Here is a 14,855-nt window from a genome sequence, read left to right as displayed (position 1 = left end):
CTTGTTGCTGCAAATAGCATTATTTTGTCCTTTTCTGTGGCTAATATTACATTGTATATATGTACCACATCTTCTTTATCCATTCATTTTTCGATGGGCATTTTGGTTGCTTCCTTGTCTTGGTTATTGTATATACTGTTGCAGTGCACGTAGGGGTGCATGAGCCATTTGGAACTATGGTTTTCTCTGGGTATTTGCCCAGAAGTGGGATTGCCGGATCATATGATTGCTCATTTTTCGTTTTTTGAGGAACTTCGCTGCTGCTCTCCATACTGGCTGTGCCCTTTTACATTCCCCCCAACAGTGTAGGAGGGTTCCCTTTTCTTCACGCCCTGTCCAGCATTTACTGTTTGTAGACTTTTTGAGGATGGCCATTCTGACTGGTGTGAGGTGATACCTCCTTGTAGTTTTGATTTGCATTTCTCTAATAATTAGCAATGCTGAGAATGTTTTTGTGTGCTTTTTTTTTTTTTTGAAACAGTGAGAGTAAAATGTACCTCTTAAAATTGGGGCTTGAAAGTCAGCCCTGTTTTGAATTCTGTTTTGATTACTTACTCCCAGGCATTTCTCCAGGGCAGGTATCATTTATTTACAGCCCTGCAGGCCTTGTGAATATTAAGTATCCAGAAGCACTGGTTTTAGAGTTGTTGTTACTCTTAACTGCCACATGGTGGCAGGGTTATGCATGCCCAACTTTGGGTCTTAGGGCAACCAGAGCCTTAATTAAAGGAAGTCCTGTTCCTGGGTTGTAACTGAGAGTAGAATGTGCCAGAAGAAACACCCGAGGGCTTGTGTTTCCTTACTTCTTCCTTCTTACCCTTCACCCTCCAGACAAATCGCAACCCCTGTAAAACCACGATGCTGAGGGTATTGAGCGTACTTTGGTGGGGGACTCTATGGAAGGAGGATGGAGGTGGGAGCTCCACCACCAGGAGACGTGCAGCCCAGGTGACTTTTCTTTTCTTTTTTTTTTTTTTATTTTTAAATTTTATTTATTTGTTTTTGGCCGTGTTGGGTCTTCGTTGCTGCGTGCAGGCTTCCTCTAGTTGCGGCGAGCGGGGGCTGTTCTTCGTTGCAGAGCATGGGCTTCCCATTGCGGTGGCTTCCCTCGTGGTGGAGCACAGGTTCTAGGCGCACGGGCTTCAGTAGTTGCGGCACGCGGGCTCAGTAGTTGTGGCGCACGGGCTTAGTTGCTCCACGGCATGTGGGATCTTCCCAGACCAGGGATCGAACCCGTGTCCCCTGCACTGGCAGGCGGATTCTCAACCACTGCGCCACCAGGGAAGCCCCCAGGTGACTTTTCAAAGCTAGCCCAGAGGGTCCACCATCCTTTGGGTGCACTATGTTTGGTTTAGCTGTAGGAGGGCCCGCCTCAATCTGGAGATTTTGTCTCATCCAGAAGGGATCAGGCACTCCAGGTCCAAGAGGGCTCATCTGCTGGCACATCCTCCCCAGCTCGCTCAGGCCCACAACGGTCCTGCCTTTGGACCCAACCTGCTTAAGCTCCATGGATGTGACTCCAGCCTAGGTCCCTGAGGCCTGAGGGGAATAGAGTAGGGATTTCTTTCTTTCTTCCTTCCTTCCTTTTCTTTCCTTTCCTTTCCTTTCCTTTCCTTTTCTTTCTTTCTTTCTTTAATTGAATTTTTCTTTTATTTTGGCATATAGTTGATTTACCATATTGTGTTTGTCTTAGGTGTACAGCAATGTCATTCTGTTACACATTTACATATATCTGCTCTTTTTTAGATTTTTTTTTTTTTTAATATTTATTTATTTGGCTGCGCCGGGTCTTAGTTGTGGCATGCAGTATCTAGTTCCCTGACCAGGGATCGAACCCCGGCCCTCCTGTGTTCGGAGCATGGAGTCTTAACTTCTGGACCACCAGGAAAATTCCTTTTTTCAGATTCTTTTCAGATATAGGGTCTGAGTAGAGTTCCCTGTGCTCTACAGTAGGTCCTTGTTGATTATCCATTTTCTATATATTAATGTGTGAATGTTAATCCCAGCCCCCTAATTTTTCCCACCCCTCTTCCCATACCCACCCCCCCCGCCCAGTAATTGTGCCTTCCCTCTCTGGCAGACCTAGGCTGCTGCTGCTTTTTTTTGTTTTTGTTTTTTTGGCTACGTTGGGTCTTCGTTGCTATGCTCGGGCTTTCTCTAGTTGCAGAGAGAGGGAGCTACTCTTCGTTGAGGTGTGCAGGCTTTTCATTGCGGTGGCTTCTCTTGTTGCGGAGCACAGGCTCTAAGTGCGTGGGCTTCAGTGGCGCGTGGGTTTAGTTGCTCCGCAGCATGTGGGATCTTCCTGGACCAGGGCTCAAACCCGTGTCCCCTGCATTGGCAGGAGGATTCTTAACCACTGCGCCACCAGGGAAGTCCGGACCTAGGCTTCTTAGGAGTACACCCTCATTTGCCACAGTCCAGCCTCTTCAAGCTGTCTCCACACAGCCAACCCTGGTCTGACCTCTGAAGCCTGATATTCAGCACCCCGCCCCCACCAGCAGAGGAGCGTCTCAGGCTCTGGTGCACAGGTGGTGCACAGGGTGGAGGTGCCTACCTTATGTGCAGATTACTCTCCTTTTTGCCATTGCAAACAGGTTGCTGCACTGTCCTCTTAGGGTCTGGACCTTCCCCTTTGTCTAGGCTAATGTCCCTGTCAGTGATCAGGCTTCCCAGGGTGCTGGAATATTTTACCTTCACTGCTCCTTCCCTGGGGCACTAGATTCCTAGTGTCTAGATTCCTTCCCCACCCCGCCCCGCCTTTTTTTTTCTTTTTTAAGCCGAGTCTCACTGCTTCGGAATCTTAGTTCTTTGAAGAGGGATGGAACCCATGACCCCCCCCACCCCACCCCCCTCCACCCCCCCGCAGTGGAAACGTGGAGTCCTAACCACTGGACTGCCAGGAAATTCCCTTTTTTTTTTCCGTTTGTCCTTCCCGGTTACATGGAGGTTTTCTTGCCTTTTCGGAAGTCTGAGGTGTTCCTCCGGCATTCAGTAGGTGTGTGTGAATCATTCCACTTGTAGGTGTATTTTTAATGTCTTTATAGGAGAGGGTGAGCTCCCTGTCCTACTCCTCTGCCATCTTAATCATGTCTTGAAAAGTGAGTTTTAGACAGTACTGACCTCAATTAGCAAAACTAAAATTTAATATTTATTAAAACTATTTTTCGTAGGTGTGAAAAAAAATTTTTTTCTTTAAAATAACCCTCATATTTACCAAATATAGCCAAATTAATTGGGTACAAGTTAGTGGGCTACAGTTTTATAATCAAAGGGAGAGTGGGGAGGGGGAGAAGACCACCTGCTTCCTCATTCTTGAGTAGACATCAGTCTTTCATCATCAGCTCCTTCTCCACGTGGGGAATTTTCTTGTCATTACATGGTCAAAGCAGGACTGTCATGGTGCAATGGAAATGAGCAAAAAGGCAATAATGTATAATAAAATATGAATTCATTTCAAGTTTTAGTATAACGTCAACCTTTCCTTATATTTTTGTTTTTAGAGCATGCAGAGGAGCGTGTCCTGGGAATCATTAATTTATGGAGCTCACTGGGCAGGATGTGGGTCACATTCCACGATTGTTGTGTTGTTTTGGAGCATGTCTCATGCTTCTGTTGCATGGGTTTGTGGTTAAGCAAACCTGCTTTCTTGAGTGATCATTAACTTACAGGGGTCTCCCATACTTTTTTCTTTACTTATAATCCCTTACTGGGATTAACTATTTAATTACTTGCTTTGTCCTTTTACTCTGTCCCTATCATTGACACTGGGTTATGGTGAAGGAAAGTGCAATGTTTATTGTAAGGCGCCAATAAAAGGAGAAGCCGTGGCTGGTGCTCAAAAACCCCGAACTCCCCGAAGGGTTTCTGTAAAGCACTTTTTTTTTTTTTTTTTTTTTTTTTTGGCAGCATTGGGCCTTCGTTACCGCGCGCTGGCTTTCTCTAGTTGCGGCGAGTGGGGGCTTCTCATTGTGGTGGCTTCTCTTGTTGCAGAGCACGGGCTGTAGGGCGCGTGGCCTTCAGCAGTTGTGGCGCACGGGATTAGGTGCTCCGCGGCATGTGAGATCTTCCCTGACCAGGGCTCGAACCTGTGTCCCCTGCATTGGCAGGTGGATTCTTAACCACTGCGCCACCAGGGAAGTTCCTGTAAAGCATTTTTAAAGCCGAGGTGAGGGAGAGGGGTCCCAGCGAATGTGATCAGCTCGTGCACAATTCTCTGATTGGTTGATGGTGAGGTAACAGGGCAGTGTCATGGTGTTAACATTATCAATCCTTAGGCGCCAGTAGGTCTAGGGGCTACGTGCTCATGGTCATCACAAAGTTAACTTCTTCCATTTGGTGGTGGTTTTAGCACCTGTAAAACAACTCAGGAAATGTGCATCTGATACTGTTATCTAGGAACTTCAGAGATGAGCTACAACAGATGATATGGTGGAGGGGTCTATCCCAGGAAGACCCCATAGGGTCCTGCTTGGTTACAAGGGGATGTTGAAGAAAGTAGCAATAATCCAGAAGGCCTAGTGCTGGGGGACGTGTTCACGGAGTGGTGTCAGTCCCAGACAGGAACCAAGGAAGCCTCAAGGGAGGGGCTTCTGGGTGAGTCTTGAGCAGGTAAAGAGGAGAGCACCATTTAGAGGCAATACGCTGGGCGAGGGCCTGATATCTGGAGGGACCGTGGCATTGTGAAACAAATGAGGGAAGGCTGGGCTGCTTTGGTCAGCCAGGGTAGTGAGAGAGGAGTGAGCAGCGTGTGATGGACTTTGTCCGGCAGGCACAAGGGAGTATGTACGTAGTTCCTGGAAGCAGGGCCAGCCTGGTGATCAGAACCTGTCTGGGGCTCCTGCTGCAGCAGCTGCCCTTACACATAAGTCTTCCAGCCCTGCTGACCCTCACAGTCCCCTGTGTTCACCTGTTTTCAAGGGCTCAGGAAGTCAGGGGCCACTCAGCTTTCTGCACTTCCCAGGGTCAGGAGGAGCCTGTGTGTCCATCCACCCAGGACTGAAGGCCTGGAGTGGACCAAGGGGGGCTCAGGAGACAGTATGCTTGAGGCCTGGGGCACTCACCTACATCCACTAGGAGCTGGGCCTCTGTCCCCAGTGCTGATGGGTGACCTGATGAGCTTGTTGGCCCACCGAAGAGCCGTAACTAGTCACTTGTCTAGTCATTGTCTTCACTTACCTTGCCCAGAATAGGTGCTTCTCATCTCTTTTGCAACGGAGAAACTGAGCCTTTGAAGACTAGGCACCTGACCTGGTTACACCCCTGTTAAGATGTAGAGCTGGGATTTGAACCCCGGTTCTGTCAGACTTCCCTGACCCTTGCCCTGGCCCTTTTGGGGAGTAATCTGGGCTGGTGGTTGAGCTCCCCCAGGATGCGCCTGGATATGCCCCACTCCAGGCTGAGCCACAGGCCTAGGTAGGGCCTGTGCAGTCCCTTCCGCCTCTGCTCACCTCTAAGTCTCCTTCTTAAAGCAAGCTCTAGTCTCACGGAGGATCTGCTCACCAAGCCTGCCAGGATATCCTAGGTTGGGCCTGGCGTGTGACTCTCCCCGGCAGATAGACTTCTTTCCCTTTCTCTTGCTTCCTGGCTCAGAGTCCCCGGCATCAGCCTCTGTGCCTCCCACTTCAGCCTTGAGAAGGGCAGCATTCTGTCTTGTGGGGTCATGAGGCCGGGTGAGGTAACCCCAGCCATCACTCATCAATGAAGGCAGACCATGTGCCCCATTCCACCCTCCCCAGGTGCCCGGAGCAGTACCCAAGCTGACTCAGGTTCCAGTGAGGATGAGGCAGCCAGCGAGGCCCGCAGCACCACCAGTGAATGTCCCAGCCTTCTTAGCACCGCAGCAGAGGAAAGCTTTGGTGAGAGTGGGTGGGAATATGGCAGGGACTCAGTGGGGCTCCGTGGGCTAGGGCAAGAAGCGGGGATGACGAGCTGGCCTTGCAGGGGGGGATGCCGTGGATGAGCAGGGCCAGCAGGAAGACCTTGAGGAGAAGTTGAAGGAATATGTGGACTGCCTCACAGACAAGAGGTACCCCTGACTTCCAACCAATCCCTTCCCCTGTGTCCCTGCTTAGCCCATGCCAAATGTGACCCAGGTAGGATTGGCCCACCAAACCACTTTCTTCCTCCCCCAGTACCAAGACCCGGCAGGGTGCTCTTGAGAGCCTGCGTCTGGCCCTAGCAGCGCACCTACTCCCCGACTTCTTGCTGGAGCGCCGCCTCACACTGGCTGATGCCTTGGAAAAGTGCCTCAAGAAAGGTTGGGCCTGGGGGCGCACGGGGGGCCTGAACTGGCTGGGTACTGGCCCTTGCTGCATTGACTGACTGGAAGGCATCCCTGCAGGGAAGGGCGAGGAACAGGCCCTTGCCGCTGCTGTGCTAGGCCTGCTGTGCGTTCAGCTGGGCCCTGGACCCAAGGGTGAGGAGTTATTCCACAGCCTGCAGCCCCTGCTGGTCTCTGTGCTTAGTGACAGCACAGCTAGCCCTGCTGCCCGGCTCCACGTGAGTGTTCCTTGCCCTGTGACACCCTTCCTTCACCTAATCCCTAAGCAGAGACATGGGTTCCACCTGCCTCCAGGCTCCCCTGCTCCGAGGGTGAGCCCCATGGCTGGGAACCCAGGCTCACCCTCTGACCACGGCCTGGCTTTGCCCTCCTCCCAGCAGTGCGCTTCTGCTCTTGGCCTGGGCTGCTACGTGGCTGCCACCGATGTCCAGGTAAGTGGCCTTCAGGCACAGGCAGTAGAGCACGTAGGCCCTAGCTCTGCCCCTGAGCCACTCCCCTGCCTCCTTATGCCTCTAGGACCTGGTCTCCTGCCTCACCTGCTTGGAAGGCGTTTTCAGCCGGTCCTGTGGTGTGGGTGGCTCCACAGCCCCTGTGGTCCCTGTCAGCCTGCAGGGCTTGCTCTGTGCTGCCCTGCAGGCCTGGGCCTTGCTACTCACCATCTGCCCCAGCGCCCATATCAGCCGCATCCTGGACAGGTAGGGGTGACTGCCCACTGGGAGTGGGAGGGGAAGGGTGAAGAGGCCGCCAGCCCACACACATGGCTCAGCCTGCCACTTCCCCAGGCAGCTGCCCCAGCTGCCCCAGCTCTTGTCCAGTGAAAGTGTGAACCTGCGGATGGCTGCCGGCGAGACCATCGCATTGCTTTTTGAGCTCACCCGGGACCTTGAGGTGTGAGAGATGGCGGGGGCGGGGGGCGCAGGGGAGGGTGCCTGCTGACACCACCTGCCCGTCTCAGGCTGGGTGCAGGGATGCCACAGAAAACAAGGTAGCCTTAGGTCATTATGGAGGGGAAGTAGCCCCAACACAGACTCAGAGGCCAAGTGCTCTGATGGGGCCCCTTAGCGGAGGTGTCTGGTGCAGGCAGGGGCCAAGAAGGGATGCAGAGGAGGGTCAGGCAGAGAAGAAAATGACTTTCTTGGTGAAAGGAAGGATTTGGGCAACCCCACTGTGTTAAAAGCCAACAGAGCTCAGGCTTCTGCTCCCACGTCCTCCATCGCTCCCACTGCAGGAGGACTTTGTTTACGAGGACATGGAGGCCCTCTGCAGCGCGCTGCGCACTCTGGCCACTGACAGCAACAAGTATCGGGCCAAGGCTGACCGCCGGCGCCAACGCTCTACCTTCCGGTCCGTGCTGCACTTTGTCGAGGTACGTGTGAGAAGGGATGCGTCCTAGCGAGGGTGCACCCCCAGGCATAGCCGCCAAGCCCAGTCACAGCCCCTCTACCCTGCAGGGCGGCGAGTGTGAGGAGGAGACAGTCCGCTTCGGGCTCGAGGTACTCTATGTGGACAGCTGGGCTCGGCGCCGGGTCTACGCTGCCTTCAAGGACGCGCTGGGTTCCGGCATGCACCACCACCTCCAGGTGGGGAGGCAGACGGGGAAGGGGTACCCCGCTTGGATGTTTCAGACTGGCCTGAGCTCACTGCCTTCTTTGCCCCCAGAACAACGAGCTACTCCGTGACATCTTTGGTCTGGGCCCTGTGCTGGTGCTGGATGCCACTGCCCTGAAGGCCTGCAAGATCTCACGTTTTGAGAAGGTTTGCACCTTTGTCTTCCCTCCATTCCTGTGGCCTGGAGCTCTGCAGGGGCTGGAGGAGAAGCCCTGGGCTGCCTCCTCCCAGCTCACTAGACCCTCACTCTTTGTCCCACCCCAGCACCTGTACAACGCTGCTGCCTTCAAAGCCAGGACCAAGGCGCGCAGCCGTGTGCGGGACAAGCGGGCAGACATCCTGTGAGGCAGGACCAGCCGAAGAGGAGACTGTCCACATCCTTGCCCGTATTTTTAACAGAAGACAGTGCAACACCTGGTCCCTGCCAGGCATTGTCGCTTTATTTTTTTAATGACAAAACCAAAAACAGACATGGGGGTGGGTGGCTGGAGGCCAGGCCACTTGGGACCTTCGTGCTTTGCCCCTGCACCAGCCCTGTGGCCACTTCCTGCCCTTTCTCAGGCCTTGCTCCCCTGGGATGACCCACTTTCGGGGCGGGGGTGGTGATAGTATCTGGACAACTGCCACTACAACATGTGGGGAGGTGAGGCTACCTGGAGTGGGTTTATATGCTGAGTTTTAAAGATTTTAGAGATAATTAAACAATGTGCAGCCTTCTGTGGCCCTGGCTTCTGGGTGTTTCTGCCTGCCCTCCCTATCCACCAACCCAGGCTTGGGCCCAGCTGGGCCTCCCTATCTCCATCTCACCTTTGCCCTCCAAAATAATCTCTCCCCAGGGGCCCTCCTCCCCCTACTCAGAGCCCAGCCTGTGTTTTGAGAGCTGAGGCTGGACCCCCCCAACTGGGAGGCCTGGCAGAGTTTGGGTGGGCAGCTATTTTTAGACTTCTGAACCTGCTATCTGGAGAAGGCAAGAAAGGCAGGCAGCTGCGGGGTCAGATCAGGCTCTTATACGAAAACCTCACCAAGGAAGTAATGTGCAGCAGTAGTGGGAGAGGGGAAAGCTACCAACGGCCACTTTATTCCCCCCTACACATACCCCCAGGCCCCAGGTCCAAGTGGCATCTCAACTGGGTGCTCGGGCCTCACTTGAGTTGAGCCTCCGCAGCTGGCTGAGGCTGGCGAGCCGGAGTTTGAGCAGCATTTCCTCCTGCGTTCGCAGTGTGTGCGCCAGCACGCGTAGGGATTCGCTCTGCAGCACTAAGACAGGTGGGCGGTAAAGGGGGATTATCAGACCACATGCCACCCCACAACACCCAACCCTCCCAGCCCTTCACTGCCTCGGTCTCTCCATTCCACTGGCTTCCTGCGCCCTCCTTACCACTCAGGTAGACAGCCAGGACAGCCAGCACCAGGCAGGTGAGCACCAGCAGTGCCAGCAGCAGCAGGAAGCTGCCGCGGCTGTGCGCGGGGCTGCAGCCGGTCTGGGCGCACATCGATGGAGGCAGGATGCCCAGCAGCTCATCCCATGGCTGCGCCTCCTCGGCCAGGTAGGGCCACAGTGAACCTGCAGGGCAAACGGGGGATCAGGAGGGCGGCAGGTGCGCCTGCTTTCCTCCCTTCTCCCAGTCCATGGGTCCCACTCCCCTGCACCCTCTCACCTCCACTGTGCAGATCGCTGATGGACTCCACCCGGTGTAGGCGAACCTCCTGCACATGATTAGGAGCCAGTGGTGCCCTGCTCCTTGTCGGTGCCACGGTGTCTGCAGGGGCAGCGTGGGGCTGATTCAGCCAGCGGGTCATGCCCTCCCTCCTAGATGGCGTCCAGCAGCAGCAGGGGCTCAGAAGAGGTAGAAGGGGCATTTGGCTCCTGATCCCCTAAAACCAACTCAGGAGTGACCCGTGATTTGGAACCAAGACAACGTGAAAACTGCGTACGCCTGTTTCACCCACAGTAGCAGGAGGTGCTGCTTGACTTATATTTGTTTCCTTCCAAGCACCTCAGGGACTTTCAGGCATTGCCCTCTGCTTGCTCGTTTCTAGAGAATTTATCAGCCTTGGAGAACTCAACCCACAGCCCATGAAGTTCATTCCTGCTTCTGCTATCAGTTTTCCCTGCAGACCCTGTGCCTGGGGCCTTCTCCCGGTACCCAGCAGAAGCAGCCCTATTCTAGCCAGCTTTTTGCCTTTTGCTCCTGGCCTCAGCTCTGCCTCCTTTCACATACTAAGTGTGATTCTGCTGTGAACCCTGCTGTTCTCACTCATCATGAGAGGAGACCCACCTTTGTTAGCAAACTGTTCCACTTGCCTTTGAGGTCTCCCCTCAGGCATCTCTTCGAGGCTGCCTGGGCATTTAGGTTGTTTCCAATCCCCTTCCTAAATTAAAAACCCCTGGAAAAGGACATGCATCATTGAGTATAAAGGCTTTCCCCCCGTTTCCCAATAGTTATCAAGGATGGATTCCCAGAAGCAGAATTACTAGGTCAAACAGCAGGGACTTTTTCTTTTAAGCTGTCATCACATTGTCCTCTGGAATAGTTGTCCACAGCCTCCAAAAGAGTAAAATGTCGCCACCAATAGGCATCTCCATAGAAAAAAATTTTATGTACATAAGTGTGCACATATATATTTGCTAAGTTGGGAGATGAGAAAAGGCCTTTCTTGACCAATTTTGTTGGGGGTCTTTGCTTGGGGAGCCTGACCAATATCTGTGTGGCTTCCTAGTTCACAGCCTCTGCCCATTTAGTCACTGGGGCTGTGTACCGTTCTTGTGATTTTAATTACTTATTTTTGGACCCAGTGAAGTATTTATTTTGTGATTTCTAAAAATTATATTTTCTTCTGGTGGTGCTTCCCCCCCCCCCTTAAAGTCTTGGCCCCTTTGGGACTTCCCTGGTGGCAGTGGCTAAGACTCTGCGCTTCCAATGCAGGGGGCCTGGGTTCGATCCCTGGTCAGGGAACTATATCCCACATGCTGCAACTAAGACCCGATGCAGCCAAATTAAAAAAAAAAATTCTTGGCCCCTTAAGATCTCCAGATGCCTAGCTGGAAGCTAGATAACAAATTCAGGGGCATTGGCAGGATACCTCCTGATAGAAGCAAGGGTGATTGGACTCTCTGGGTCTAACACTTTCAGAATAGTACCGTAACCTTCATGATTTGCTTGAAACTGACCTTTGACATGCTCAAAAATGTGTAAAACAAAAACCAGTGCTGTCTGTTGTTAGGTCTGGGTGGTGGTGGATTGGGGTTCGTATTAAATTCTGTGCACTTGGCTGTGTTTTTCCCACACTTTTAAATTGATCTTGGGTTCTTTCTGTTACCAGGAAGAACACATAGTAAATGTCATCCTTAAGACCTCAAAAGGGGACTTCCCTGGTGGCTCAGTGGTTAAGAATCCGCTTGCCAATGCAGGGGACACGGGTTCGAGCCCTAGTCCGGGAAGATCCCACATGCCGCGGAGCAGCTAAGCCCGTGCGCCACAACTACTGAGCCTGCGCTCTAGAGCCTGTGAGCCACAACTACTGAAGCCCGGGCACTTAGAGCCCATGCTCCGCAACAAGAGAAGCCACCGCAATGAGAAGCCCGCGCTCCGCAACGAAGACCCAACTCAGCCAAAAATAAATATTAAAAAAAAAAAAAAAAAAAGACCTCAAAAGGAAGCAAACACTCCCACATCCAGGGCCAGGCCCCTCCCATTCAGTATAAAATGTCGAAAATGTGATGGGGGGAGTTGACCAGTTGGGCCAAGCTGGAGCCTTGGTGCAGCTGGTCCTGCATCCTGGCCAGCACTGTACCTGAAGCTTCCCAGGTCCCTGCTCTGGCCCCTCTGAGCTTCCATACTTCTTGCATGCAGTGCGTCAATTAGGAAAGTGGCCACCAAAGTCTTTAACTAGAAGTCAGTCTGGCCAGGCCAAGGGACCCCAACCTTTAGCCAGTTGGAGCCACACAGGCCCACACTGGAGGCCAGAAGCCTTTCCACTCCCAGTCCCTGGGTCATGTGCCCAAATGCTTTGCAAAACCACTGCCTGCCCCCAATCCCAGTGCCCTCCCTTAAGGAAGAGCTTAACTGGCCAGCCTGCCCAGCCCACACCCACTTGGGCACAACCTGTAGTTGACCCTCCCCTGCCCCCAACCCCTCCCTGCTGTCCTCAGCAGGGGCTACAGGTATGAGGTGAGGAGGCATTCGGGGCATGGTAGGCCCTTCCTTCACGCATAGGGGGCCAGTCCCTTTACTCGAGCTAGGACACGGTAACTGATGACTAGTCAAGGAAGTGAGGTCAGTAGGAAAGGGGCCAGGTTTCTCCATGGTCCACAGGGTCACAGCATTGGGGCCTTACCCTCCCTCACAGTCATTTCCTACCTTCTTGGGCCTCTTCTGGCATGGTGGGTGTTGGGCAGGCAGGGGGTCGATGGGAGTGCCTAGTACCAGGACTAGATAGAGGCAGCAGTGGCTCCGCTGAGATCCTGGGGAAGGCCTGGCCGCCTCCCAACCTGGGCTGAAAATAGGCGTGAGCTCAGCACACTGGGCTATATTTAGAGGGGGCACCTCCCAGCCATGGGAAGGAGCAGAGTGACCCACATGGACCAGCCTAGACGAGCTACCTGGTGATGGAGCCCAGGCAAGAGCACACCTCCAGTAGTGCATGTACCCTGGGAACCCTGCTACTCATGCCTGCAGGGCCTTGGTGTCTTCATCCAGACAAGCCTCCTCAGGCTCACCTCCAGTGATGTCCCACATGGCAAGCCCATGCAAGGGAGCCCTGTGCATCTCCACCCCTCCACCCCCTGAAGACCCCTACCCACAGCGGGTTCATCTAGCAAATGTGGGACAAGCACCCACCACTGATCTGCTGGCATCACGAATCAGGAGTGATGAACAACTGGAGCCCAGTGCCCTGAGGGCTCTGAGAGCCCCCAAAGGGGACAGAGACACCCCCAATACCTGCAGGTACCCATGCTGGTCAGTGGAGGAACATAGGTTGAAGGTTGATACTTCTATTACTATGTTTACAACTTTGGGTAAAGGAATGCTCCCTTTCAGACCTCAGTTTTCTCATCTGTAAAGCAGGAATAACAATGGTTCCTACCTGGCACAGTGCACATGAGAATGGAAATAGAAGCACATGTCTGAAGCACTTAGCCCAATGCAAAGTTTTGATCCTCCTTCCTCTCTCCATAAGGGAATAGAGGTCACACAAGTTCATGTGAGGATGCATGGCACCACCTGCCCTTAAAGAGAGGGAGTGGTCCAGCTTAGGACCCACCCTCTGCTGTTGGACCCCTGTGCCCCTCCTTCCCAAATGGGACAAAGCAAGACAGTAGGAGCTACTTCTTAAACATCTGAAATCCATCACTCTGCTGTATCCTTCTTGATATTCCTCAAACTCAAGCTTGTTCCCACCTCAGGGCCTTTGCACTGGCTGTTCCCACCTGGAATGTTCTTCCCTAGATGTTCCCATGGCTGGCTCCCTGTCATTTAGCTCAAATGTCATCCCCTCAGTGAGGCCTTCTGCTCACGTTCTTTTCTACATCACCCAATTTTATTTTTTTCATAGCATTTAGCCCAGAAATTATATCATCCAGAATATACAGTTTACCCTTGAATAACTAGGGGTTAGGGATCCCAACCCTCTGTGCAATGGAAAATCCACATATAACTTTACAGTTCACCCACCCTCTGTAACCATGGTTACGCATCTGCAGATTCAACAAACCAGGGATCCTGTAGTACTGTAGTACTATTTATTGAAAAAAATCACATGTAAGTGGATCCTATACAGCTCAAGCTGGTGTTATTCAAGGGTTAACTGTACTATGCATGTCAGTAACCCCAAAGGCCCTACAGAATCCACTCAGTCACATGGAAACCACCTTTAATCCTCACCACAGCATCCTTAAAATAATATAGGTTTTGAGACTTCCAGGAAGGTGTCCAAGGCCACACAGCAAGAACTAGTGAGACAGGGTGGGACCTGGCACCTTTTGCTGCAGTGCTTACACCTGGACAAACATCTCCTGGAGCAACAGAATACAAGAAACTATAAGGGACTAAAAATAACTATGCACCTGCAACTGGGGCAAATTAGGAACAAGATACAAAAAGACCAAAAACCCAACTGCCACTTCTGAAGTGTTGGGAGCAAAAGGAGTGCACTACTCACGATTCCTGCCCACGACACCACCAAGAGAGTGGGCAGACCACCTAAGCCACCCCTACCGCCTGAACCATGGATCTGACCCTACCCTCACCCCATTTAAAGGATCAACTCACCCCCCACCCCCGCTTCAGGGAGCAAGCAAGGCAACCTGTTGTTTGTTTTTGCTCCCTTGTGCTGCAGCATGAGTCCCAATAAAGCCTTGCCTGAATTTCTCGTCTGCCCTCTTATCAATTTCTGTTCACTGAAGAGTCCAAGAATCTGGGTCGGTAACGTACTTGGTGGCAACTCCACCGGACACCTATGGGGCCTTCTAACCCCCTCCCTGGGAAAGAATCCAGGCACCTCTGGAACCAACAAACGCAGTTTCCCCGTAGGTGACAAGCTGCCGCCTGAACCTCGTTTCAGCATAACCACGTTTGGTAAGTCTGCCTTCCTGGCCCCTGAGAGTCTCAGTACCATCATTCAGGCAACGCTTTCCCCCTCCCCTTTGTCCTTTTTCCCTCATGGTTTTCCCTTTCCCTCTCCTGATAGCTCTCTACTTCCCCTTTCTCTGTCCTCTTGTTCCAAGAGAGTGGACATCGGGCAGCTACAGCATCACTCCTCTCAGCTTGTGAGACCATGCTTCCTCTGGCCAACAATGACTCACCTTGATGGATGACAAACAGAGGTGGGAGAGGCTCGCCTCAAGCAGTGCAGATCTTGGTCCAGCAGGCTCTCCTGGACAGGAGATTTCTGAGAGTGATAGAGGTTCAACCCTCATATCCTGTAGTTTTTGCAAGTCCAATCATCACAATATCCTCACCTTTAT

General features: G+C 52.7%; 2 protein-coding genes across 7 annotated transcripts in view; one reads left to right on the top strand and one right to left on the bottom strand.

Annotated features, from left to right (window-relative positions):
* Nucleotides 1-8,609, top strand: part of IFRD2 (interferon related developmental regulator 2) — a 25,565-nt gene extending 16,956 nt beyond the window's left edge. Inside the window, exons 2-12 of one of the 5 annotated variants that reach the window (XM_061196868.1) lie at nt 5,736-5,855; nt 5,941-6,025; nt 6,132-6,256; nt 6,341-6,498; nt 6,661-6,711; nt 6,797-6,975; nt 7,063-7,168; nt 7,509-7,646; nt 7,732-7,860; nt 7,940-8,035; nt 8,153-8,609. In XM_061196868.1, coding sequence (XP_061052851.1) covers nt 5,736-5,855; nt 5,941-6,025; nt 6,132-6,256; nt 6,341-6,498; nt 6,661-6,711; nt 6,797-6,975; nt 7,063-7,168; nt 7,509-7,646; nt 7,732-7,860; nt 7,940-8,035; nt 8,153-8,233 — 1,268 coding nt within the window. In that variant the 3' untranslated portion in view covers nt 8,234-8,609. Of the gene's footprint in view, nt 1-5,735; nt 5,856-5,940; nt 6,026-6,131; nt 6,257-6,340; nt 6,712-6,796; nt 6,976-7,062; nt 7,169-7,457; nt 7,647-7,731; nt 7,861-7,939; nt 8,036-8,152 lie in introns of all 5 variants that reach the window. The other 4 variants (XM_061196867.1, XM_061196866.1, XM_061196869.1 and 1 more) reach the window with 4 other exon arrangements.
* Nucleotides 8,370-14,855, bottom strand: LSMEM2 (leucine rich single-pass membrane protein 2). 2 transcript variants are annotated; one of them, XM_061196870.1, is made up of 5 exons: nt 14,694-14,855; nt 12,250-12,385; nt 9,547-9,648; nt 9,267-9,452; nt 8,370-9,145 (listed from the first exon to the last, which is right to left on the bottom strand). In XM_061196870.1, exons 1-5 carry the CDS (start codon nt 14,805-14,807, stop codon nt 9,012-9,014), a joined length of 672 nt encoding a protein of 223 aa, XP_061052853.1. In that variant the 5' UTR covers nt 14,808-14,855; the 3' UTR covers nt 8,370-9,011. The 2 variants fall into 2 exon arrangements, with proteins under 2 accessions (XP_061052853.1, XP_061052854.1); XM_061196871.1 differs by lacking the exon at nt 14,694-14,855 and adding an exon at nt 10,168-10,276 and having other exon boundaries at nt 12,250-12,311.

The sequence above is a fragment of the Eubalaena glacialis genome, chromosome 7 (genome assembly GCF_028564815.1).
Source record: "Eubalaena glacialis isolate mEubGla1 chromosome 7, mEubGla1.1.hap2.+ XY, whole genome shotgun sequence".
Lineage (NCBI taxonomy): Eukaryota > Metazoa > Chordata > Mammalia > Artiodactyla > Balaenidae > Eubalaena > Eubalaena glacialis.
The sequence above is the reverse complement of the archived record's forward strand: the minus strand, read 5'-3'. Positions and strand labels throughout refer to the sequence as shown.